Below are 27,927 nucleotides of genomic sequence, written 5' to 3'. Positions count from 1 at the left end.
GTGGTCATGTTGTTAGCCTTGGCATCGGCTAGGCGAGTGTCAGAGTTGGCGGCTTTATCACACAAAAGCCCCTATCTGATTTTCCATGTGGATAGAGCAGAGTTGCGGACTCGTCCTCAATTTTTGCCCAAGGTGGTTTCTTCTTTTCATATAAACCAACCTATTGTGGTACCTGTGGCTACACGGGACTTGGAGGATTCCGAGTCCCTTGATGTGGTCAGGGCATTGAAAATTTATGTGGCCAGAACGGCCCGGGTTAGGAAAACAGAGACACTGTTCGTCCTGTATGCAGCCGACAAGGTTGGCTCTCCTGCATCGAAGCAGACTATTGCTCGCTGGATCTGTAACACGATTCAGCAGGCTCATTATACGGCTGGATTGCCGTTACCAAATTCTGTTAAGGCTCATTCCACTAGGAAGGTCGGCTCTTCTTGGGCGGCTGCCCGAGGTGTCTCGGCTTTACAGCTGTGCCGAGCTGCTACTTGGTCGGGTTCAAACACCTTTGCGAAGTTTTACAAGTTTGATACCCTGGCTGATGAGGACCTCATGTTTGCTCAATCGGTGCTGCAGAGTCATCCGCACTCTCCCGCCCGTTTTGGAGCTTTGGTATAATCCCCATGGTCCTTACGGAGTCCCCAGCATCCTCTAGGATGTAAGAGAAAATAAGGTTTTAAACCTACCGGTAAATCTTTTTCTCGTAGTCCGTAGAGGATGCTGGGCGCCCGTCCCAGTGCGGACTACATCTGCAAGACTTGCGGGGCCGTTTCTTGGGGCAGGCGAGCAGTGCAACCGCACTGGGCGCCCGCCGCGGCACTAACTGTGGCTCCCTGCTTCCCCCTCCTATTTCTCCCTGAGTAACCCGCTCGGGGGGCGGAGTTTCACGGAATGACGCTGTTGCGTCGTTACGTCACGATGCAACCCCGTCACTCCGCGAAACTCCCACCCCCGAGCGGTGTACAGAGGGGGATCCAAGTTAGGAAGAGGGAAAGGCCGGCGTGAGGAGCGACTGGTGAGGCAGGCCGAAGAGCGGTAATCGCCTCTGTAAATATTCTCTCTCTCAATGTGTAAAATGGGGACACCTGCCGTAATGTGTGAAATGGGGACTCTTGCCTGCCGTAGTGTGGGGATTTAATGTATCAAGGGCATTGCAGTGTGTGGCATAATATGGTGCAGGGGGCATTACTGTGTGGGGCTTAATATGGTAGATTTTTTTTTTCCTGTGGTGGTCGTGATCTGTTGGAGCAGGGTCAAAAACTGGATTGTGAGGTCTTTTCAGACGAGGCCACGCCCATTTAAATTAGGCCACGCCCATTTATTAGACCACGTCCCCTTGCCGGGTGCGCGCACAAGTTTTTTTCTTTTCTAGGTTGTGGGGGGGGGGGGGGACGCATTTTTAAATCTCGCACTGGGAGCCAAATTGGCTAGAAACAGCCCTGAAGACTTGTATATAGTTTTTGCGTACTTAAGGGTTATGTTACAGTTTTGATCAGTCTAGGGCTGATGCTGTTTGGTTTCATGCTGTTAACTGGTTCGTATATTCCATGTTATATGGTGTGGGCTGGTATGAATCTTGCCCTTAGATTAACAATAATCCTTTCCTCGTACTGTCCGTCTCCTCTGGGCACAGTTTCTCTAACTGAGGTCTGGAGGAGGGGCATAGAGGGAGGGGCCAGTGCACACCCATATCTAAAGTTCTTTTTTAGTGCCCATGTCTCCTGCGGAGCCTGTCTATTCCCCGTGGTCCTTACGGAGTCCCCAGCATCCTCTACGGACTAGGAGAAAAAGATTTACCGGTAGGTTTAAAATCTTATTTTTAGCTATAAGGGATGTGCAAAAGCTCCCCCTAGAGGATGCTGCAAATCGTTTTTCCTCCCTCAAGACAAACTGACTGTCACATTTCCTGATTCTAAAGAAAAGCCTAGAAAAATCCAGATAACAAATATCAGGTGTCAGAACGGTTTTTGCATGCATTCCCCTTTGCCCCTGAGGGCAGAAAGTTCTGGGAAGGATCTCCGGCTGTAGACGTCTCAGTCTCTCACCTCTCTAAGAAGGCGGTACTCCCGGTACTGGGATAGAAAAATTGAGACCACACTGAAATCTATCTACATTGCTGTAGTTATATCTCAAAGACCGGTCATTGCAGGTCGCTGGATGACACATGCAATTCATTCCTGGGCTACTCAATTTCAGGAGAGTCTTTCGGGTGACATGAGCCTGGTTACTACGGTAACTTTCCTAAAATACATTCTGGACATGGCAAGAGTCCTCTGTGACTCCCTAAAAGGGATTGGCAATATTAATGCTAGGACCACTGCTATGGCTTTGTCAGCACACAGAGCCATATGGTTGCGTCAGTGATTTGCAGATGCTGACTCCAATTGCAATGTGGAATCTCTTCCCTTTACAGTTGAATGGCTCTTCGGAGGCGAATTGGACGCATGGATCTCCAAAGTTACTGCTGGGAAATCTACGTTTCTTCCCTCGGGGGCTCCGCCTGCTAGACATACCTACCCGGGACAGTCTACTCAGTCCTTTCGGTCCACCAGATTTCGATCTAGGGCCAGAGGTGCATCCAATGCAGCTAGAGGCACCAGAGGTAAACCTAAGAAACCAGCCGTTGCCGACTCTCAGGAACAGAGCATCAGTTCAGCTTCCACAAAAACCTCAGCATGACGGTGCCCGCCCACCCCAGGAGGAACTCAAGGTGGGAACTCTGTTACGTCACTTCAGCCACATCTGGGAAAGTTCCTGTCAGGACGCCTCGGTAGGGGACCTTATTTCTCAGGGTAACAAGATGTTCGACGGCCCTCCTCTCCAACAATTTTTAAAATCAAGCTTACCAGGTTTGTAAAATATGCGTGTTACGCTACTACTGGCCATCACAAAGTTGGTCCAGTCCCAAGTCATTGTTCCAGTACCCCTGCAAAAGCAAGGAAAAGGTTACTACTCCAGTCTGTTTGTAGTGCCAAAACCAGACGGGTCTGTGAGGCCAATTTTAAATCTGAAGTCCTTGAATCCTTACCTAAAGGTTTTCAAATTCAAGATGTAATCTTTGAGAGCAGTGATCGCAGGCCTGAAACAGGGATTCCTAGTGTCCCTGGATATCAAGGATGCCTATCTCCATATCCCAAGTTGGCCTCCTCATCAGGCCTATCTGAGGTTCGCCCTGCTGAACGATCACTACCAGTTCCAGGCGTTACCCTTCAGCCTGTCTACAGCTCCGAGGGTGTTCACGAAGGTGATGGCGGAAATGATGTTCCAGCTCAGAGTCCAGGAGGTCAACATGGTCCCTTACCTGGACAGTTTCCTGATAAAAGCAAGTTCCAGGGAGCTTCTACTGCTCCATATAGATCGCACTATTCACCTTCTGTCACACCATGGGTGGATCCTCAATCTACAGAAGTCCCACCTGGAGCCATCTCAGCGGCTCCTGTTTCTGGGAATGCTACTGGATACTGTAGCGCAGAAAGTGTTCCTCCCAGAGGACAAAATGAGAACTCTCCAGGAAATGGTTTGCATGGTTCTCCGACCGACTCGAGTATCCATTCATCTTTGCATAAGATTGTTGGGAAAGATGGTAGCCTCGTATGAGGCCATTCAGTATGGAAGGTTCCATGCCAGACCCTTTCAGTTGGACATCCTGAACAAGTGGTCCGATTCCCATCTTCAGATTCACCGGATGATTCAACTGTCACCCCAGGCCAGGATTTCACTCCTGTGCTGGCTGCAGTCTTCCAATCTTCGGGAAGGTCGATGCTTCGGGATTCAGGATTGGAGCCTCCTCACGACGGATGCGAGTCTGAGAGGATGGGGAGCTGTCACACAAGGGGTGCAGTTCCAGGGCAGGTGTTCCGCCCAAGAGGCCCTACTTCAACATCCTTGAACTTCGGGCTATCTACAGTGCTCTGATTCAGGCCTCCCTTCTGCTCCGGGATAAGGCAATTCAGGTACAGTCGGACAACGCTACGGCTGTGGCTTACATGAATCGACAAGAAGGGGCATAAAGCCAGGCCTGCATGCGAGAAGTATTAAGAATACTCCTCTGGTTGGAAAGACATGCAAGAGCACTGTCCGCAATCTTCATTCCGGGAGTGGACAATGGGGAAGCAGACTTCCTGAGTCGCCATGATCTCCACCTAGGGGAGTGGGACCTACATTCTCAGGTGTTTCAACAGATCATCGATAGGTAGGGTTGCCCCCAGATCGACATGATGGCGTCTCGCTTCAACAAGAAACTTCGCTGCTGTTGAACCAGAGATCCTCAGGCGTGCGCAGTAAATGCACTGACGTCGCCTTGGCCTTACCAACTGGTCTACGTATTTGCTCCGATTCCGTTGCTCCGGAGAGCGTGGTACGCGGATCTTCTGGGCATGTCCATAGAAGACCCTTGGCCTCTGCCAGTAAGAAAAGATCTTTTTCAGCAAGGTCCGTTTGTCTACCCGGACTTACGGCGGCTTCGTTTGACGGCATGGAAGTTGAGCGAACATCCTAGCTCACAAGGGACTTTCCAAAAAGGTATTATGGTGCAAGCCAGGAAACCTGTGACGTCAAAACACTCTCATCATATCTGGCGGAGATATGTCTCTTGGTGCGAGGAACGCACATTTCCATTTGCCGAATTCCGCTTGGGTAGATTCCTTAATTTCCTGCAGGCTGGAGTGGATAAAGGCTTACGTCTGGGATCCATTAAGGTCCAGATGATCTCTTTCAATCTTCTTCCAAAAGAAGTTGGCTATGCTGCCTGAAGTTCAGACCTTCTTGCAAGGGGTGCTTCACATACAACCTCCGTTTGTGCCGCCTACGGCACATTTGGATGTGGTGTTAAGATTTCTGCAGTCCTCCTGGTTTGAACAGCTGATGACTGTGGAAGACAAGTACCTCACGTGGAAGACTTTGATGTTACTGGCCCTGGCTTCGGCTAGGCATGTCTTGGAATTGGGAGCCTTATTGTGTAAGAGTCCTTACTTGGTCTTTTACGAGAACAGAGCGTAGCTAAGGACTAGACCAGTTCCTGCCGAAGGTAGTCTCCACGTTTAATTTAAATCAACCTATTGTGATCCTGTCCAGTTCTGGCACTTTTGCCCCTCCGGGGGCATTAGATGTGGTGCGAGCCTTGAAGATCTATGTCAGGAGGATGGCTCGGATCAGAAAGACGGATTCCTTGTTCGTGCTGTATGATGCACAGAAAAAGGGCTGCCCTGCTTCAAAGCAGTCCATTGCTCGTTGGCTTCGGCTTATTGTCCATCAGGCTTATGTGTCGGCAGCCTTACCTGTTCCACAGTCTCTGAAGGCCCACTCTACAAGATCGGTGGGGTCTTCCTGGGCGGCTTGTCATGGAGTCTCGGCCTTGCAACTGTGCCGAGGGGCTACCTGGTCAGGGAAGAACATCTTTGTGAAGTTCTACAAGTTTGATACCCTGGCCAAAGAAGATACTCCGTTTGGGCAGGCGGCGCTGCAGATGTCTCTGCACGTTCCCGCCCGTTCTGGAAGCTTTGGGAGATCCCCATCGTACTATTGTGTCCCCAATATCCCTTATGGATGCTAGAGAAAATAGGATTTTAAATACCTACCGGTAAATCCTTTTCTTGTAGTCCATAAGGGATTTTGGGCGCCCGCCTCTGTGCGGTGACTTACTGCAGGTTCTCTTGTTATGTGTTACCTGTTCAGCTGTTGCTGTTTATGTTGCCAGTTGTTGCTGGCCCGATTATGTTATGGTGTGCTGGTGTATACATCTCACCACACTTATTGTTGTTATGTTCCTTCTCTCAAGTATGTCATTCTCCTTCGGGCACTGTTTTATCTATAACTGCCTGTGGGAGGGGGCATAGAGGGGAGGAGCCAGCACACCCAGTTGAAGAAATTTAAAGTGCACTGGCTCCTTTGGACCCCGTCTATACCCCATTGTACTAATGTGTCCCCAATATCCCTTATGGACTACGAGAAAAGGATTTACCGGTCGGTATTTAAAATCCTATTTTCTGCTCTCTAGCTCATCTGCATTCACCTCTCACTACATGAACATCAGTCAATCTATGCAATTTGTGACAGTGTGTTTACTGACAATGCTGTAAGTGCCAAACAATTGCAGTAATGTAGGTTATAGTGCAGAAATGATACTTCTATTAAGTAAAGCAAGTTACAGGTAGACAACCAGGAGCACTTCTGCGTCCGCCTTGGACAGCCCTTCAGCCTTCAAAAGGGCCGCACTTTGCCCTCCCTTTCAGTATTAACTTAAAACATTACGGCCCAGATTTACTATGCCTTGGAGAGGAATAAATTGCAAGCCAATCCGCTCCTAACTGTCATTTTTCAAACACAGCCTGTAACATGGCAGTTAGGAGCTGGTTGGTTGGCGAGTTATCACCGTGCTATTTATTACGCTGCAAGACTTGATAAATCTGGGCTTACATGTGATCCATGTAGAAACAGAAGACAGAAACTCTCTTTTTTTGGGGGGCACTTTTGTATAGTTTAAAATGTAACTTTTAATGGTATTGAATTAAAATAGAAATGTACTAGGACCACATACGACAAACATCACATAAAACATAAATTTAGAATAGATAGGTTTAAATACCTATCAGTAGTAATTGCTTAAAATAAGCCGTACAAAGTAACTGATAATTCAGAGAGCTAAGCGTAATATAGACAGAAATTAGTCACTGGCGTGAAATGTTAATGATAATATGGATATGTATCCAAATAGAGATGTACCCGTGTTCACAGTACAGATATTGTATATACAACCAGCGCAGACCCAGGGTATTATGAGCTGGTTATCGCTCCTATATCTCTGTTTGAGGACACAAGAGGAGTAATATATGTAAATTCTAAATCTTATGTTTGCAAAAATCCACTTGACTCTCATTTGATTTCTGGACATTGTTAAATCATGCTAGAATGGTGTCATATGACTGCATGGGTATTGATGATCATAGCAGTTCGATTCAAGGATGATACATACAGTTGCAATAATAATGAAGGTAAACCCCTTGCGTGTAAGGTGTAGTAATGGACAGTCCTGTAAAGGCACTCACAGGGCAGCGCTGCTCACTGTGTGCTCTGCATTTATACAGCAAGAGAGTGTGTCCTGCAGGGCCACAGGACTGAGAAGTGGTGCTTCTACTGTTGCTATCCCTTATCTGGGTCCCCTGTTGTAATCAGCGCAGGGGACTTAGTCAGATAATAGATCACAATGAGAGAGCCCGAAAATATGAAATCAGAATAGTGTCAGAAAGTAGGTATTAGGACACACGGGCTGCCCTCAGTTTATGATGCTTTCGCTGCACGTACCTATGTTATTGGTGCAGGGTGAGTGATCCACTATCCTGTGTGTGAGACAATAGAGTAGCACCCCAATGGGATGGTGGCCTTGGTGCCTAATGGTATTGCAGGGCCATTCACCGCATTGTAAAGTGCTTCATGTGTGGCTTTAGTAGAGCAAGGGGGTACTTGTGCGGTGTGTGGAGGTCTCAGCGGCGTATGGTGTCTGGCTGCTCTGGTGGTGTGGTGACCTGCTAGTGCACTGGCGGGCACTGGCTTAGACAGCTGTTTCACTATCCCGCTTAGTCAGTGAGCTTCCTTACATTTGATCCATAAGAGATGTGATTACATATCGTAAGGTGTTTCAGAAAGGTGTTACAAGCTGTTAGAGATAAATCTTGAAGGCGCTGGGGGCCACAGGGGAAAGCTTGGAGGGCCATGTTGCTGTACTAGAGGCGTCTTTTCCTGTAATTGCAAGTTCGGCAATTTCTTTGCCATTCTTCCACCTTATTTAGTATTTTTTGTCTTCCCTGCAGCTTCTTATATCCGTCTTTGATAACAGCATGAAGACCTACGGCGTGGTGGACAGTGATCCCTTTGACTGGGAGAAGAGTGGCATGGACGGCTCATTAACTACCACAACAACATCCACTACCCCTCAGCTTCACACTCGCCTGACTCCTGCTGCTATTGGGTATGACAGGGTACTAGTAGGCAGGGGATCGGTATGGGATCCCAGCGTACGGAATACCAGCTGTCACTACACAGACAGCGGCATCCTGTCCCCCACAGTACCGGCAACCGGCGCAAGCGTATCAAGGCCCCTTACGGACTCACTGTGCTTGCCACGCTGAGTGTCGTGGACACCAATAGTGGGAGAATCACCTACCTCGCTGGTATTCCGACGTCGAAATTGTACCCCTGTCGGGATTTCGTCGCCGTTAGTGCGACCACCGGAATCCTGTTGGTCGGTATTTTAAATGCATACCGTAGGCAGACATTTAAAGATCCCACAATTGTTTTGGGACTGAACTTGAATTTTTTTTTTTCCTCTAACGTCCTAGTGGATGCTGGGGACTCCGTAAGGACCATGGGGAATAGACGGGCTCCGCAGGAGACAGGGCACTCTAAGAAAGAATTAGGAATACTGGTGTGCACTGGCTCCTCCCTCTATGTCCCTCCTCCAGACCTCAGTTAGAATCTGTGCCCGGACAGAGCTGGGTGCACTTTAGTGAGCTCTCCTGAGCTTGCTAATAAGAAAGTATTTTGTTAGGATTTTTTATTTTCAGAGAGATCTGCTGGCAACAGACTCTCTGCTACGTGGGACTGAGGGGAGAGAAGCAGACCTACTAACTGCGGATAGGTCGTGCTTCTTAGGCTACTGGACACCATTAGCTCCAGAGGGATCGAACACAGGAACGCACCCTTGGTCGTCCGATCCCAGAGCCGCGCCGCCGTCCCCCTCGCAGAGCCAGAAGCCGGCGTGAGAAGCAAGAAGACTTTGAAAGCGGCGGCAGAAGACTCCAGTCTTCATATGAGGTAGCGCACAGCACTGCAGCTGTGCGCCATTGCTCCCACATTACACCCACACACTCCGGTCACTGTAGGGTGCAGGGCGCAGGGGCCCTGGGCAGCAATTAGAGACCTCTTGGCAAAGTGGGCATATATACAGTTGGGCACTGTATATATGCATGAGCCCCCGCCATTATTTTACACAAAATCGCGGGACAGAAGCCTGCCGCTGAGGGGGCGGTGCTTCTTCCTCAGCACTCACCAGCGCCATTTTCTCTCCACAACTCCGCTGAGAGGAAGCTCCCCAGGCTCTCCCCTGCAGAAGCACGATAGAAGAGGGTGTAAAAGAGAGGGGGGGCACATAAATTTGGCGTAAAAACAATGTATACAGCAGCTACTGGGTTAACACTACGTTACTGTGTGATTCCTGGGTCATATAGCGCTGGGGTGTGTGCTGGCATACTCTCTCTGTCTCTCCAAAGGGCCTTGTGGGGGAACGGTCTTCAAATTGAGCATCCCCTGTGTGTGTGGTGTGTCGGTACGTGTGTGTCGACATGTCTGAGGTAAAAGGCTCCCCTAAGGAGGAGATGGAGCTAATATGTGTGTGAGAGGGTGTCTCCGTCGACAACGCCGACACCTGTTTGGATATGTGTAAGTGCTAAGGTGAATTTATTGCACAAAAGATTAGAGAACAGACAGGAAATCTACCCATGTCTGTCCCTATGGCGCAGAGACCTTTAGAGTCTCACAATGCGCACTATCCAAAATAATAGACACTGATATCGACAAGGAGTTTGACTCCTGTGTCGACTACGATAATGCAAAGTTACAGCCAAAATGGCAGAAAAGTATTCAATATATGATTATTGTAATAAAGATGATTTGCATATCACTGATGACTCATCTGTCCCTGACACAAGGGTACACAAGTTTAAGGGGAAGAAAGCTGAGGTAAATTTCCCTCCTCTCATGATGAAAAAGAGCGGGAATCTCCAGACTAGAGACTGCAGCTTCCCACAAAGAATTCTCAGGCAGTATCCTTTCCCCACTAGGGCCAGGATGTGATGGGAATCTTCCCCTAGGGTGTCACGTTTGCCCAAAAGGTAGCCCTAGCTATTCTCAGGGATCCTGCAGATAGCGTGCACATTTTGGTACACTACTCAGACCGGCGATTGTGTCGGCATGGGTTTATAGCGCTGTGGCGGCGTGGACAGGTACCTTATCAGCAGAAATTGAAACCCTAGTATGTATATATATATATATATATATATATATGTGTAGATATAGATATATAGATATATATATATATATAGATATATGTGTGTGTGTGTATATATATATATATATATATATATATATATTAAAGATGCTGTCTTAAAAGATATATATCACTAAACATGCCCAAAGAGACATGAGTATACTGGGTCCTAGAGGCAAAGCTATGTCGATTTCTGCTTGACATATCCTGTAGAATATGCAATGGACAGATGATGCCAACTTAAGTGGCATATGGAAGGCTGAGGATTGTGTGGAGAAGGGTTCTGGGACCTGGTCTCCACAGCTATAGCTGGTAATTCTGATATTTTGCCTTATATTCCTGCACAGCCTAGGAAAGCGCGTCATTATCAAATGCAGCCTTTCGAACAAAGAAACAAGAAAGTCCGAGGTGCGTCCTTTCTTGCCAGAGGCGGGGGCAGAGGAAACCAGCTGCACAACACAGCTAGTTCCCAGGAACAGAAGTCCTCCCCGGCCTCGATGAAAATCCACCGCATGTCGCTGGGGCTCCACAAGCGGAGCTAGGCTTGGTGGGGGCACGCTTTCGTAAGTTCAGCCACAAGTGGGTTCACTCCCTGTTAGATCCCTGGGCAATAGATATTGTGTCTCAGGGATACAAGCTGGACTTTGAGAAGATGCCTCCTCACTGACGGCCCTGCCGGCTTCCCCCCCCCCCCGAGAGGGAAACAAGGTTAACTGCAATTCACAAATTGTATCTTCAACAGGTGGTGGTCAAGGTTCCCCTCCTTCAACAAGGAGGGGGTTATTATTCGACTATGTTGTAGTCCCGAAACCAGATGGTTCGGTCAGACCCATATTGAATTTAAAATCCCTGAACATATACCTGAAAAGGTTCAAGTTCAAGATGGAATCGCTCAGAGCGGTCATCGCAAGGGAGGGGGATTTTATGGTGTCTCTGGACATAAAGGATGCTTACCGTCATGTCCCCGTTTATCCACCTCATCAGGAGTACCTCAGATTTGTGGTACAGGATTGTCATTAACAATTCCAGACGTTGCCGTTTGGTCTGTCCACGGCACCGAGAATATTTACCAAGGTAATGGCAGTAATGATGGTGCTCCTGCGAAAGCAAGGAGTCACAGTTATCCCATACTTGGACGATCTCCTCATAAAGGCGAGGTCCAGAGAGCAGTTGCTGATTAGTGTAGCACGCTCTCGGGAAGTGTTACAACAGCACGGCTGGATTCTGAATATTCCAAAGTCGCAGCTGATTCCTACGACGCCTCTGCCCTTCCTGGGCATGATTCTGGACACAGACCAGAAGAAGGTTTCTCTCCCGACGGAGAAGGCTCAGGAACTCATGACACTGGTCAGAGACCTCTTAAAACCAAAACAGGTGTCGGTGCATCACTGCACGAGAGTCCTGGGAAAGATGGTGGCGTCATACGAGGCCATTCCCTTCGGCAGGTTCCATGCGAGGACCTTTTCAATGGGATCTGTTGGGACAAGTGGTCCGGATCGCATCTACAGATGCATCGGCTGATCACCCTATCCCCCAGGGCCAGGGTGTCTCTTCTGTGGTGGCTACAGAGTACTCACCTTCTCGAGGGCCGTAGGTTCGGCAGTCAGGACTGGGTCCTGGTGACCACGGATGCAAGCCTCCGAGGGTGGGGGGCAGTCACTCAGGGAAGAAGTTTCCAAGGGCTGTGGTCAAGTCAGGAGACTTGCCTTCACATCAATATCCTGGAACTAAGGGCCATATACAACGCCCTAAGTCATGCGGAGACCCTGCTTCGCAACCAATCGGTGCTGATTCAATCAGACAACATCACCGCAGGGCTCATGTAAACCGCCAAGGCGGCACAAGGAGCAGGGTGGCGATAGCGGAACCCACCAGAATTCTTCGATGGGCGGAGAATCACGTACGAGCACTGTCAGCAGTGTTCATTCCGGGAGTGGACAACTGGGAAGCAGACTTCCTCAGCAGGCACGACCTCCACCCGGGAGAGTGGGGACTTCATCAAGAAGTCTTCGCGCAGATTGTAGGTCGGTGGGAGCTGTAGACGCACTGGTGACACCGTGGATGTTCCAGTCGGTTTTATGTGTTTCCTCCTCTTCCTCTCATACCCAAGGTGCTGAGAAACGTAAGAAAAAGAGGAGTGAGAACAATACTCATTGTTCCGGATTGGCCAAGAAGGACTTGGTATCCAGAGCTGCAAGAAATACTCGCAGAGGACCCATGGCCTCTGCCTCTAGGGCAGGATCTGTTGCAGCAGGGACCTTGTCTGTTCCAAGACTTACCGCGGCTGCGTTTGACGGCATGGCGGTTGTACGCCGGATCCTAGTAGAAAAAGGGATTCCGGATGAGGTTATTCCTACGCTACTAAAGGCTAGGAAGGCCGTGACGGCTAAACATTATCACTGTATACGGCAAAAATATGTTGCTTGGTGTGAGGCCTGGAATGCCCCTACAGAGGAATTCCAGCTGGGCCGTTTCCTTCACTTCCTACTGTCGGGAGTGACTTTGGGCCTAAAATTGGGGTCCATTAAGGTCCAGATTTCGGCCCTATCCATTTTCTTTAAAAAAAAAAAAAAAAAAGAACTAGCTTCTCTACCTGAAGTTCAGACGTCTGTAAAGGGAGTGCTGCATATTCAGCCCCCGTTTGTGCCTCCAGTGGCACCTTGGGATCTTTACGTGGTGTTGAGTTTCCTGAAATCACACTGGTTTGAGCCGCTTAAAACCGTGGAGTTAAAATATCTCACGTGGAAGGTGGTCATGCTATTAGCCTTGGCTTCGGCTAGGCGTGGGCGTGTGTCAGAATTGGCGGCTTTGTCACATAAAAGCCCCTATTTGGTTTTCCATATGGACAGGGCAGAATTGCAGACTTGTCCGCAATTTCTGCCAAATGTGGTGTCATCTTTTCTTATGAACCAACCTATTGTGGTGCCTGTGGCTACTCGTGACTTGGAGGATTCCGAGTTACTGGATGTAGTCAGGGCTTTGAAGGTTTATGTAGCCAGAACGGCTAGAGTTAGGAAAACTGAGTCGCTGTTTATCCTGTATGCATCCAACAAGCTGGGTGCTCCTGCTTCAAAGCAAACTATTGCTCGCTGGATCTGTAACACGATTCAGCAGGCTCATTCTGCGGCTGGATTGCCGCATCCAAAATCAGTAAAAGCCCATTCCACAAGGAAGGTGGGCTCTTCTTGGGCGGCTGCCCGAGGGGTCTCGGCATTACCGCTTTGCCGAGCGGCTACTTGGTCGGGTTCAAACACCTTTGCAAAGTTCTACAAGTTTGATACCCTGGCTGAGGAGGACCTTGTGTTTGCTCATTCGGTGCTGCAGAGTCATCCGCACTCTCCCGCCCGTTTGGGAGCTTTGGTATAATCCCCATGGTCCTTACGGAGTCCCCAGCATCCACTAGGACGTTAGAGAAAATAAGATTTTACTCACCGGTAAATCTATTTCTCGTAGTCCGTAGTGGATGCTGGGCGCCCGTCCCAAGTGCGGACTTTTTCTGCAATACTTGTATATAGTTATTGCTTAAATAAGGGTTATGTTATGGTTACATCAGGTTTGGCTGATGTTCTGTTGTTCATACTATTAACTGGGTAAGTTTATCACGAGTTATACGGTGTGATTGGTGTGGCTGGTATGAGTCTTACCCTGGATTCCAAATCCTTTCCTTGTACTGTCAGCTCTTCCGGGCACAGTTTCCTTAACTGAGGTCTGGAGGAGGGACATAGAGGGAGGAGCCAGTGCACACCGGTATTCCTAATTCTTTCTTAGAGTGCCCTGTCTCCTGCGGAGCCCGTCTATTCCCCATGGTCCTTACGGAGTCCCCAGCATCCACTACGGACTACGAGAAATAGATTTACCGGTAAGTAAAATCTTTTTTTTTTTTTTTACTGCTTAACTGGTTCTTTATCTACGGATCCATTTTACTTTTATCACACACATTTTCATATCCAGTAAAAATTACAGATGATCTTGTTCAGGGGTGTCATGTGACAGAGTCGGCGAATGCTGATTCTGTTACAGACAACAAAATAAATTAGTTTAGTCAAAAGCTCTAAATAGAAGACTCGCTTCTTTTCTCAGAAGCTCTAACAGTGTATGGTGGGTTATGTATGGTCACAGTGAAGTGAGCAGTGTAGAGGTTTCTATAACAACTTATTAATCCTTCTTATCTGCCGTCCTATTCTATGAGGGCGATTCAGATGTTGTTTTGGTACCCACCTCTAGATGGCGTTCGCCGGCAGCAATACAATTGTGCTGTCGTAATGGCCCGCAAGCTGCAGTGCTGACGTTTCTGCTCTCAGCCTCCCGAGAAATGTGTGAATTTTTTTCCAAATGGCATGTTTCGTGCCCCAGCCAGGACTTTAGTCGGGTTTAGCTGCTATGTCTTGTGAGGGAGTTTATAATATTGTAGCTGGTAAAGGTGGAAGGGAGGGGGTGGGGGGGGGGGTCCAGATGCGAGCAAGGAAACAGTCAGTTGGTCAATTCAGAATGCAGACGAGGTACCAACAAGCAAGGTGAACATAGGTTATTGTAATAGACAAGAGAGAGAAAATGAAAACTGGAAGAGAGAGGCTTAATAATGTGACAGGTTATTTCCTGACCACCTTGGAGTATCTCGAAAAAAGATGAAGTCTCTTTAAACAAGAGGCAGAACTTATGTAAGTTATCAGCTCTGGACAACATAGTCATCAGTGGAAAATCCATGTTAATTCAATCTAGACAAACATTTTGCAATGGTAAGCGGGGCTATTGTTATATAATTTTATTTAGTTACCCCCTTTTTTCTCTGACGTCCTAATGGATGCTGGGAACTCCGTAAGGACCATGGGGAATAGCGGCTCCGCAGGAGACTGGGCACAACTAAAGAAAGCTTTAGGACTACCTGGTGTGCACTGGCTCCTCCCTCTATGACCCTCCTCCAGACCTCGGTTAGAATTTTGTGCCCGGCTGAGCTGGATGCACACTAGGGGCTCTCCTGAGCTCCTAGAAAAGAAAGTATATTTTAGTTTTTTTATATTCAGTGAGATCTGCTGGCAACAGACTCACTGCTACGAGGGACTTAGGGGAGAGAAGCGGACCTACCTGCTTGCAGCTAGCTTGGGCTTCTTAGGCTACTAGACACCATTAGCTCCAGAGGGATCGAACACAGGCCCAGCCTCGGTCGTCCGGAGCCGCGCCGCCGTCCCCCTTGCAGAGCCAGAAGCAAGAAGAACGTCCAGGAAATCGGCGGCAGAAGACTCCGGTCTTCATTAAGGTAGCGCACAGCACTGCAGCTGTGCGCCATTGCTCCCTGTGCACACCACATACTCCGGTCACTGATGGGTGCAGGGCGCTGGGGGGGGGGGCGCCCTGGGCAGCAATTAGAGTACCTTAAGAGAGGCAAATCACACATAATAAAGCCTAATAAGCTATATATGTGTAAAATACCCCTGCCACATTATGATTATAAGAGCGGGAGAAGTCCGCCGAAAAAGGGGCGGGGCTATCTCCCTCAGCACACTGGCGCCATTTTCTCTTCACAGTACAGCTGGAAGACAGCTCCCCAGGCTCTCCCCTGTAATTTTCAGGCTCAAAGGGTTAAAAAGAGAGGGGGGGCACTAAATTTAGGAGCAAATCTGTGTATTATAGCAGCTATAAGGGAAAAATCACTGTGGGTAGTGTGAATCCCTGCATTATATAGCGCTCTGGTGTGTGCTGGCATACTCTCTCTCTGTCTCCCCAAAGGACTTTGTGGGGTCCTGTCCTCAGTCATAGCATTCCCTGTGTGTGTGCGGTGTGTCGGTACGGCTGTGTCGACATGTTTGATGAGGAGGCTTATGTGGAGGCGGAGCAGATGCCGATAAATGTGATGTCACCCCCTGCGGGGTCGACACCTGAGTGGATGGACATGTGGAAGGAATTACGTGATAGTGTCAACTCCTTACATGAAAGGTTTGACGACATAGCAGATGTGGGACAGCCGGCTTCTCAGCCCGTGCCTGCCCAGGCGTCTCAAAAGCCATCAGGGGCCCTAAAACGCCCACTACCTCAGATGGCAGACACAGATGTCGACACGGATACTGACTCCAGTGTCGTCGACGATGAGACTACTGTACATTCCAATAGAGCCACCCGTTACATGATTACGGCAATAAAAAATGTGTTGCACATTTCTGATATTACCCCAGGTACCACAAAAAAGGGTATTATGTTTGGGGAGAAAAAAGCTTCCAGTGGTTTTTCCCCCATCTGATGAACTAAATGTGTGAAGAAGCGTGACTTTCCCCCGATAAGAAACTGGTCATTTCTAAAAGGTTACTAATGACGTACCCTTTCCCGCCAGAGGATAGGTCACGTTGGGAGACATCCCCTAGGGTGGATAAAGCGCTTACACGTCTGTCAAAGAAGGTGGCACTACCATCTCAGCCTGCAGATAGAATGCAGGAGGCTATCCTGAAGTCTGTATATACACACTCAGGCATTATGCTGAGACCAGCTATTGCTTCAACATGAATGTGCAGTGCTGCAGCTGCGTGGTCAGATTCTCTGTACCTTAGACAAGGACATTATAGTGCTAACCATAGAGCATATTAAAGACGCAGTCTTATACATGAGATGCACAGAGGGATAATTGCCGACTGGCATCTAAAATAAACGCAATGTCCATTTCTGCCAGGAACTCGGCAGTGGACAGGTGATGCTGATTCTAAAAGGCACATGGAAGTTTTGCCTTACAAGGGTGAGGAGTTGTTTGGGGATGGTCTCACGGATCTCGTTTCCACAGCGACAGCTGGGAAGTCAGCATTTTTACCCCATGTTCCCTCACAGCCAAAGAAAGCACCGTATTATCAGGTACAGTCCTTTCGGCCCCAGAAAGGCAAGCGGGTTAGAGGCGCGTCCTTTCTGCCCAGAGGTAGAGGGAAAAAGCTACAACATACAGCCAGTTCCCAGGAACAAAAGTCCTCCCCCGCTTCCTCTAAGTCCACCGCATGACGCTGGGGCTCCACAGGCGGAGCCAGGTATGGTGGGGGCCCGTCTCAAGAACTTCAGCGACCAGTGGGCTCGCTCACGGGTGGATCCCTGGATTCTACAAGTAGTATCTCAGGGGTACAAGCTGGAATTCGAGACGTCTCCCCCTCGCCGTTTCCTCAAATCTGCCTTGCCGACAGCTCCCCCGGACAGGGAGGCAGTGCTGGAGGCGATTCACAAGCTCTATTCTCAGCACGTGATAATCAAGGTACCCCTCCTTCAACAAGGACGGGGTTACTATTCCACAATGTTTGTGGTACCGAAACCGGACGGTTCGGTGAGACCCATTTTAAATTTAAAATCCTTGAACACTTATATAAGAAGGTTCAAGTTCAAGATGGAATCGCTCAGGGCGGGGATTGCAAGCCTGGACGAGGGGGATTACATGGTATCACTGGACATCAAGGATGCTTACCTGCATGTCCCCATTTACCCTCCTCACCAGGAGTACCTCAGATTTGTGGTACAGGATTGTCATTACCAATTCCAGACGTTGCCGTTTGGTCTGTCCACGGCACCGCGGGTATTTACCAAGGTAATGGCCGAAATGATGATACTCCTTCGGAGAAAGGGAGTTTTAATTATCCCGTACTTGGACGATCTCCTTATAAAGGCGAGGTCCAGGGAACAGTTGTTGATCGGTGTAGCACTAGCTCGGGAAATGCTACAACAGCACGGCTGGATCCTGAATATTCCAAAGTCGCAGCTGGTTCCTACAACGCGTCTACTATTCCTGGGGATGGTTCTGGACACAGAACAGAGAAAAAAGTGTTTCTCCCGGAGGAGAAGGCCAAGGAGTTGTCATCTCTAGTCAGAGACCTCCTATAACCAAAACAGGTGTCGGTGCACCACTGCACGCGAGTCCTGGGAAAGATGGTGGCTTCTTACAAAGCAATTCCATTCGGAAGGTTCCATGCAAGGATCTTTCAGTGGGATCTGTTGGACAAGTGGTCCGGATCGCATCTTCAGATGCATCGGCTGATAACCCTGTCTCCAAGAACCAGGGTGTCGCTGTTTTGGTGGCTGCAGAGTGCTCATCTTCAAGAGGGCCGCAGATTCGGCATACAGGACTGGATCCTGGTGACCACGGATGCCAGCCTTCGAGGTTGGGGGGCAGTCACACAGGGAAGAAACTTCCAAGGACTATGGACATGTCAGGAGGCTTCCCTACACATAAATATTCTGGAACTAAGGGCCATTTACAATGCCCTAAGTCAGGCAAGACCCCTGCTTCAACGCCAGCCGGTGCTGATCCAGTCAGACAACATCACGGCGGTCGCCCATGTAAACCGTCAGGGCGGCACAAGAAGCAGGATGGCGATGGCAGAAGCCACAAGGATTCTCCGATGGGTGGAAAATCATGTGTTAGCACTGTCAGCAGTGTTCATTCCCGGAGTGGACAACTGGGAAGCAGACTTTCTCAGCAGACACGACCTCCACCGGGGAGAGTGGGGACTTCATCCAGAAGTCTTCCAAATGGTTGTACACCGGTGGGAAAGGCCACAGGTGGACATGATGGCGTCCCGCCTCAACAAAAAGCTAAAATGTTATTGCGCCAGGTCAAGGGACCCTCAGGCGATAGCTGTGGACGCTCTGGTAACACCGTGGGTGTACCAGTCGGTGTATGTGTTCCTTCCTCTGCCTCTCATACCCAAGGTACTGAGAATAATAAGAAGGAGAGGAGTAAGAACTATACTCGTGGTTCCGGATTGGCCAAGAAGTTCTTGGTACCCAGGACTTCAAGAAATGATCTCAGAGGACCCATGGTCTCTGCCGCTCAGACAGGACCTGCTGCAGCAGGGGCCCTGTCTGTTCCAAGACTTACCGCGGCTGCGTTTGACGGCATGGCGGTTGAACGCCGGATCCTGAAGGAAAAGGGCATTCCGGAGGAAGTTATCCCTACGCTAATTAAAGCTAGGAAAGAAGTGACCGCAAAACATTATCACCGCATATGGCGGAAATATGTTGCGTGGTGTGAGGCAAGGAAGGCCCCAACGGAGGAATTTCAGCTAGGTCGATTTCTGCACTTCCTACAGTCAGGGGTGACTATGGGCCTAAAATTGGGTTCCATTAAGGTCCAGATTTCGGGTCTATCGATTTTCTTCCAAAAAGAATTGGCTTCACTACCTGAAGTTCAGACATTTGTTAAGGGAGTGCTGCATATTCAGCCCCCTTTTGTGCCCCCAGTGGCACCTTGGGATCTCAACGTGGTGTTGGATTTCCTAAAGTCGCATTGGTGAACCACTTAAAACCGTGGAACTAAATTATCTCACGTGGAAAGTGGTCATGCTGTTGGCCTTGGCTTCGGCCAGGCGTGTGTCAGAATTGGCGGCTTTGTCTTGTAAAAGCCCTTATCTGATTTTCCATATGGATAGGGCGGAATTGAGGACTCGTCCCCAATTTCTCCCTAAGGTGGTTTCAGCGTTTCATTTGATCCAGCCTATTGTGGTGCCTGCTGCTACTCGTGACTTGGAGGACTTCAAGTTGCTGGACGTAGTCCAGGCCCTAAAAATCTATGTTTCCAGTACAGCTGGAGTCAGAAAGACTGACTCGCCAATTATCCTGCATGCGCCCAACAAGTTGGGTGCGCCTGCTTCAAAGCAGACTATTGCTCGCTGGATCTGTAGCACGATTCAACTTGCACATTCTGCGGCTGGACTGCCGCATCCTAAATCTGTAAAGGCCCATTCCACGAGGAAGATGGGCTCTTCTTGGGCGGCTGCCCGAGGGGTATCGGCTTTATAACTTTGCCGAGCAGCTACTTGGTCGGGGTCAAACACATTTGCTAAATTCTACAAGTTTGATACCCTGGCTGAGGAGGACCTAGAGTTCGCTCATTCGGTGCTGCAGAGTCATCCGCACTCTCCCGCCCGTTTGGGAGCTTTGGTATAATCCCCATGGTCCTTACGGAGTTCCCAGCATCCACTAGGACGTCAGAGAAAATAAGATTTTACTCACCGGTAAATCTATTTCTCGTAGTCCGTAGTGGATGCTGGGCGCCCGTCCCAAGTGCGGATTGTCTGCAATACTTGTATATAGTTATTGTTTAACTAAAGGGTTATTGTTGAGCCATCTGTTGAGAGGCTCAGTTATATTTCATACTGTTAACTGGGTATAGTATCACGAGTTATACGGTGTGATTGGTGTGGCTGGTATGAGTCTTACCCGGGATTCAAAATCCTTTCCTTATTGCGTCAGCTCTTCCGGGCACAGTATCCTAACTGAGGTCTGGAGGAGGGTCATAGAGGGAGGAGCCAGTGCACACCAGGTAGTCCTAAAGCTTTCTTTAGTTGTGCCCAGTATCCTGCGGAGCCGCTATTCCTCATGGTCCTTACGGAGTTCCCAGCATCCACTACGGACTACGAGAAATAGATTTACCGGTGAGTTAAAATCTTATTTTTCTAGTGGTGGGGTGGGGGATTGTTGTGGACTTTTATGATTTCTTCTTTTTCTATTTTTTTTTGTTTTTATATTTCTGATTGTTTTTGTTTTCTCTGTCCAGAATTGCAAATGCCACGCCTATACCTGGAGACTTGCTGCGTGAGAACACAGATGAAGTCTTTCCCGATGAGCAACTTAGTGATGGGGAGAATGGGATCCCAATTATGGTTTCTCCTGAGAAGATACCGGGATCACCTAGTCATCCGCATCCTCAGGAGAAAGATGTTTGGGAAGAGATGGATGCCAACAGGAATAAAATTAAAATGGGAATGTGCAAGGTATCTAGACATACTCCGATTATTGCTCTTGATTTTGTAGAGATCCCAGTCATAGGTATTCTTTATGCTAAAAATCAGTTTGGAGGGAAGACTATGGACAGCTCCAGGTAACAAACTAATTCCCTCACCATGGATCATATTTGTAAAGCTGCTCACAGGCACACTAATGGGCGCAATAAGCAGCATTAATTGAATATCGCCCCTGTGATCTCACATCACTTTAGACAGGAGATCGGCATTGATAACAATTGACTTCCCCCCTTAGAGTGAAGTGACGTAAATAATAAAAAAATGAAGCAAAGATAACTCAGGAGCAGAAGCCCAACCCCACATGGTCAGTCAGAACTCGAGCAAAGGTACAGACGCATCGGAGGACTGCAGACACCTAAACCATTTGTGGGCAAATTTAGACATAATGGGCCAGAAGTTATGAAGTCTGAGTTGGACGGAAGTGCGGGTTCCTGGCCAAACTCAGATTATTATTTTTTTAAAGTGGCAATCATGTACGAGGCAAAACCATGCCTTGTAAATGTTTGCCGGTTTAAAAAAATCGAGTTTGTCTCTGCAGTTGCATCTCCGGCCATCTTGGACTTCATTACATCCAGCCCTATATTTCTACCTAAACACACATATTTCTCTTACGTCCTTGGGGATACTGGGAATCCATTTAGTACCATGGGGTATAGATGGGTTCACTAGGAGCCTTGGGCACTTTAAGAATTTGATAGTGTGTGCTGGCTTCTCTCTATGCCCCTCCTAACAGACTCAGTTTAGAAAATGTGCCCAGAGGAGCCAGTCACATCGCTGGAAGCTCCTGAAAAGTGTTCTGCATTTATTTTATCTGTTATTTTCAGACAGGACCGGTTGGCAGCGGCCTGCCTGCTTCGTAGGACTTGGGGGGGGGGGGGGGGGGGGGGTGGAATAGCCCAACCTCTTAAAGGGTTAATGGTCACTAGCTCCTGAGGGAACTTTTCGCAAGCCCCACCATGGCGAGTGTACATTCCCGCAGCACGCCGCAACCCCTAACAGAGCCAGAAGAAAGAAGAGTGGTGAGTACTAAGCCGGCGTCACGGTTAGCGGGTCGCCGGCCATTATGGCAGCATGAGGGTACGGAGACGCCCGGCTTCTACATGGGACAGCTGGGTCTCCAGATTTAGTACACAGTCCAGACGCACAGCTTCTGAGGGGGAGAGGAGTCTCCGTAAACTATATGTGTACACAGTCCCCAGACTGGCATTGCAGACTTAAAAGGGGACTGGCTCCATTTTAGGCACAAAATTACCTCAGCCAGTATAAAAAACAGCAGTAAGACCGCGCACCATTGAAGGGTCTGGGCTTCACTATGAGCGGATCCAGCAGCTCACCAGCACCATTTTCCCTCTGCAGTGGACACAGACGCTGACTGACAGGTACGTCGCAGCTCCTCCGAAGAGACTCCAGATTACCTCAGCGGTACCCGGGGGGCGTAGCAGGGTGGGAGCGATTATTAATGTACTGAGTCCATAATCTAGGTACTTAGTCTGCAACCCGGCTAAGCTTGGCATTAGCAGTAAGAGTGCTGTGTGCTTGCTCCAGGCTATCTCTGTGTCTCTCTCTGGAAGGGCTCTTTGTGGGTTAATTGTACATTTAACCTTTTCCTGTGTGTGCACGCTGTCACAGTATGTCAGGCAAAGAGTGTGTTCCTCTTCTCCAGGGGTTTCACTACTATGTATGCCGTGTAGTGTACCTTCCCAGGTTAATGGGACAGAGCCAGCTTGGCTGGACTCCATTAAGGGAATAATTTCCAATATTTCTAGTAAATTGTCTCGCAATGAGAAAGAGACACAATACCGAAGCCAATTGATGACTGAGTTTATCAAAAGAGACTCAGTACCCAAACCAGCGTCTCAGTCCCCTGTCATTTGTCCGCAAAAATGTCCTATGGCCCATATCCTGCAGTCTGACTCTGATGATGAAGGGCCAGACATGGTGAAGGGGGAGGTGGACTCAGAGGTGGGGGAGGCTACTCTGTCACAGGGAATAGAGGCTCTCATAGAGGCTATCAGAGAAGTTCTGCATATCCCTGATAAGGTGACAGGGGAGAGTGAGGAATTTTATTTTAATATAAAAGAGAAATCCTCAGCCACTTTTCCTGTGTCAACGGAATTAAATACCATGGCCCTCATTCCGAGTTGATCGGTCGCAAGGCGAATTTAGCAGAGTTACACACGCTAAGCCGCCGCCTACTGGGAGTGAATCTTAGCTTCTTAAAATTGCGACCGATGTATGCGCAATATTGCGATTACTAACTACTTAGCAGTTTCTGAGTAGCTCCAGACTTACTCTGCCTGTGCGATCAGTTCAGTGCTTGTCGTTCCTGGTTGACGTCACAAACACACCCAGCGTTCGCCCAGGCACTCCCACCGTTTCCCCGGCCACTCCTGCGTTTTTTCCGGAAACGGTAGCGTTTTCAGCCACACGCCCCTGAAACGCCGTGTTTCCGCCCAGTAACACCCATTTCCTGTCAATCACATTACGATCGCCGGAGCGAAGAAAAAGCCGTGAGTAAAAATACTTTCTTCATAGTAAAGTTACTTGGCGCAGTCGCAGTGCGAACATTGCGCATGCGTACTAAGCGGATTTTCACTGCGATGCGATGAAAAATACCGAGCGAACAACTCGGAATGAGGGCCCATGTTTGAAGAACAGTGGGTTAATCCTGATAGGAATTTTTAAATCCCTGAAAGGTTGCCATCATCTTTTCCTTTTCCTCCTGAGGATAGGAAAAAAATAGGAAAATCCACCGATAGTGAATGTATCAGTATCCAGACTCTCAGGAAAAATTGTATTGCCTGTCCCGGGTGCAGCCTCCCTAAAAGACACGGCTGATCATAGAATGGAGACTACACTCAAATCCTTGTATACAGCTGCGGGGGTGGCCCAGAGACCCACTATAGCAGGGGTGGCCAACCAGTCAGAGACAAAGAGCCCAAAAATCTTGTTAGGTACGTCAAAGAGCCGACATCAAGCCGAAGGCGAGTGTGCAAAAATGGGGTGTGGAATTGCAAACTCCCAGAGGAAGGCCAGACCCGGCTGATACGCGTTGGAGGACACCAAGGAAAGCAACTACATCAAAGTGGTCAGTGGATGCAAGAGGAACCTCGGAGCACCGACGACGAGCTTGCAGTAACAGCGCAGCAAGACGGGTAAGTTAGTGCAGGCGGACGGGCGGCGAGGAGGAAGACTGCAGGTGCTGCTCGACAAGTGGACTGGTGTGCCTCGCTGTGGATTCCTGGACAGGTTCCACAGCGGCGCACCCTCTCCACGGACACAGGATCGGCACGGTGAAGGCAGCAGGCTCACGGTGAATCCGTACAAGGACGAACCGAGCGAGCAATTGCTGACCGCTGTCAGCTGACCGGTCCAGAGCCCTTCCAGAATCCCGGCGCAGACCCGCACCTGGACTCCTCACGAACACGGCCGCAACGGTAAGGACTTTAATCCACTAGACCTCAACAGAGACACGGGACGCCGGTCTCTGTTACTTCATTAAGGATCAAAGACTGTCAATTCAATGTGAACTATTACTAGGAAAAGGACGTTTTGAAGTTACTACTCCTTGCATCAAAAAGGGCACTTTCAGTAATAGAAAGAGCTTGTTGGACTTTCACTTAAGAGAAGGACGGCATTTGGACTTTGTTTGGAACGCATACCGTGTCCAATTAGCAATCAATAAAACACCTTTTAGTTATACTTTTCCACTCACTGGTATTATTGATCTCAAGCTAAGAAACAGCACAGATATTCCCGATATAAACAGATTGAGGCATATGAACATCAGGGGTAGAGCGCAGTTAAATTTCTCACATTGTGTTCTCGCATTGTGTACCTGTACTTTAAGACTGTATCAATAGGGACTGGACATCCCCTGAACTTGCAGCACACCCCGACGCAGCTGACACCTAACACCTCAGTGCGCAGATTACCATCACCTGTTCTAAAAATGGGGTGTGACCTTGTGCCTGCTAGGCCACACCCCAAGTATAATAGACAGTGAAAATGCCAGATCCACATAAAATACATTTTAAAGCCAGAATCAACATAAAATACATTGAAAAAAGACACTTCCACATAAAATAATTTAAAAATCCAGATCCACATAAAATATATTGAAAAAGCCATATTCACATAATACACTTCAGCTCCTCCATGTGTCACTCCAGCCAGCACCCTCCTGTGTCACTCCAGCCAGCTCCCCATTGTGTCACTCCAGCCCACCCTCATATGTCACTACAGCCCAGTATCTGGCTCCCCAGTTTTCAGTCAGCGTAGTGCTGCTGTGTGTCTGGTTGGAGTGCACCAGTTTCCAGGATCTGTTGTGGTCAGGTGACTGAGTGTCGGGAGCCACATTTGAATAAAGAAAGAGCCGTATGTGGCTCAAGAGCCACAGGTTGGCCATGGCTGCACTATAGCATGTGGGTGGATTACTAAGACCATTGCCAAATGGTCGGGTAACCTAATTGACGGGTTAGATACCTTGCCTCAAGGGGAGATTATTTTACTCCTGCAACGTATACAGTACTCTGTGAACTTGGAAGCCATAAAAGAAATAGGCTTGCTTAATGCACGCATCACTGCTATGGCAGTGTCAGCATGCAGAGGCTTATGGCTACACCAGTGGACTGCTGACGCGGACTCCTGGAAAGGCGTGGAAGGCCTACCCTTCACAGGAGAGGCCTTATTTGGAGAAAAACTAGACAAATGGATCTCCAAAGCTACTGCGGGTAAGTCCACATATCTTCCTTCTGCAGCTCCCTCCAGCCAGGAAGATTTACTCAGGTTCAAATTTACAGTCGTTTCGGACTGCCAGGTTTAAGGGCAAAACCAGAGGTTCTTCTACAGCCACCAGAGGCGCTAGAGGTAAACCACACAAACCAGCAACTGCCAGTTCTCAAGAACAGAGCTCAAGCTCTGCTTCCTCAAAGCCTTCAGCATGGCAGTGGACCACGATGCCTGGAAGACTAGCGGGTGGGAGCCCAACTAAAATGTTTTAGTCACTTCTGGACAGGTTCGTGCGAGGATCCCTGAGTCATAGATCTTATTACCCAGGGCTACAGACTGGAGTTTCAGGAGCTCCCATCTCACAGATTCTTCAAAATCAGGCTTACCAGTTTTGCAAGAGGCAAGTATAACTTCACAGGACGCCATTCAAAAACTGGTACAGACTCAGGTCATTGTTCCAGTTCCACCTCGTCTGCAAAACAAGGGGTAAAATTCCAACTTGTTTGTAGTACCAAAACCAGATGGTTCGGTGAGACCGATTTTAAACCTCAAGTCGTTGAACCCGTACTTATGAGTGTTCAAATTCAAGATAAAGTTTGAGAGTTCCAGGCCCATCCATTTGGTCTCTCCGCAGCACCGAGGGTGTTCACCAAAGTGATGGCAGAGATGATGTTTCTACTCCGCAAACAGGGAGTGAACATAATTCTGTACCTGGACGATCTTCTGATAAAGGCACCGTCCAGGGAGCGGTTGTTGGACATCATTGGCCTTTCAACCAGACAACTCCTGGATCACGGGTGGATTCTGAACTTTCCAAAATCTCACCTGGAACCGACTAAAGGGCTTCCTTTCCTGGGATTGATACTGGGCACAGAGTCTCAGAAAGTGTTCCTTCCCTTGCAGAAGGCTATGGTAATCTAGTCGATGGCTCAGGCTGTTCGGAAGCCAACCCGGATCTCGGTGCATCTGTGCATTCGCCTTCTGGGGAAAAAGGTGGCCTCTTATGAGGCGCTCCAGTATGAAAGGTTTCATGCGAGGTCCTTCCAGCTGGATCTGTTGGACAAATGGTCCGGATCGCATCTTCACATGCACCAGAGGATCTGTCTGTCACCAAGAGCCAGGATCTCCCTTCTGTGGTGGCTACAGATTTCTCACCTGGTCGAGGGTCGGAGGTTTGGGATTCATAATTGTATTCTGTTAACCATGAACGCAAACCTCAGAGGTTGGGGAGCAGTCACCCAGGGGGTACAGTTTTAAGGAAGATGGTCAAGTCAGGAAGTCGTACTTCCAATCAACATTCTGGTACTCAGGGCCATATACAACACCCTTCTGCAGGCCTCATATCTTCTTCACGATCGGGCCATTTAGGTCCAGTCGGACAATGTGACAGCAGTGACGTACATAAACTGACAAGGCGGAACGAAAAGTAGAGCAGCGATGTCAGAGGTGTCAAGAATTCTCCTCTGGGCAGAAAAAAAACGCTGTGGCTTTGTCAGTGGTCTTCATTCCGGGAGTAGTCATCTGAGAAGCAGACTTCCTCAGCAGACATGACCTGCACCCGGAAGAGTGGGGCCTTCACAGGAAATGTTCAGGTGCTTGTCAAGTCGTTGGCGATATTCACAGATCAACATGATGGCCTCTCGGCTCAACAAGAAGCTCAAGCGATATTGTTCCAGGTCGAGAGACCCACAGGCGGTGGCGGTAGACGCCTTGACGACTTCATGGGTCTATCAGATGGTGTACATGTTTCCTCCACTTCCTCTGATCCCAAGAATTCTGAAGAGAATAAAAAGGGAAAAGGTTCAAGCAATTTCTCATTGCTCCGGACTGGCCAAGAAGGGCCTGGTATGCGGACTTTCTGGAGATGCTCCTCGAAGATCAGTGGCCTCTACCTGTTTGCGAGTATCTTCTGCAACATGGCCCGTTCGTCTATCAGGACTTACCGTGGCTACGTTTGATGGCATGGAAGTTGAATGGCTGATTCTAGCCAGGAGAGTGATCCGTAACAAGGTTATCCCGACTATGATCCATCGTATTTGGAAGAAATACGTCTCTTGGTGTGAGAGCAGAAATTATTCTGCGATGGAATTTCATCTGGGACGTTTCCTGCTTTTTCTGCAGGCAGGTGTGGATGTGGGCCTGCGTCTGGGCTCCTTAAAAGTCCAGATTTCGGCTTTGTCCATTTTCTTTCAGAAACAATTGGCTTCTCTCCCTGAGGTCCAGACGTTCTTGAAAGGTGTTCTGGACATTCAACCTCCCTTTGTGCCTCCCACGGCACCTTGGGATCTCAACGTGGTGCTGCAGTTCCTCCAATCGGACTGGTTTGAACCGTTACAGGAGGTGGACGTAAAATATCTTACGTGGAAGACCGTCACACAGTTGGCCTTGTCTTCAGCAAGGCGTGTG

General features: G+C 48.8%; 1 protein-coding gene across 3 annotated transcripts in view; it reads left to right on the top strand.

The window, feature by feature from the left end:
- Nucleotides 1-27,927, top strand: part of TTBK2 (tau tubulin kinase 2) — a 406,138-nt gene that overhangs the window by 300,883 nt on the left and 77,328 nt on the right. For all 3 annotated transcript variants that reach the window (XM_063947656.1, XM_063947657.1, XM_063947655.1), the window contains exons 10-11: nucleotides 7,800-7,957; nucleotides 20,544-20,760. In XM_063947656.1, coding sequence (XP_063803726.1) covers nucleotides 7,800-7,957; nucleotides 20,544-20,760 — 375 coding nt within the window. The remainder of the gene's footprint in view (nucleotides 1-7,799; nucleotides 7,958-20,543; nucleotides 20,761-27,927) is intronic.

This window comes from Pseudophryne corroboree, chromosome 12 (genome assembly GCF_028390025.1).
Source record: "Pseudophryne corroboree isolate aPseCor3 chromosome 12, aPseCor3.hap2, whole genome shotgun sequence".
NCBI classification, from domain to species: Eukaryota; Metazoa; Chordata; class Amphibia; order Anura; family Myobatrachidae; genus Pseudophryne; species Pseudophryne corroboree.
This window is presented reverse-complemented; position numbering and strand designations above follow the sequence as displayed.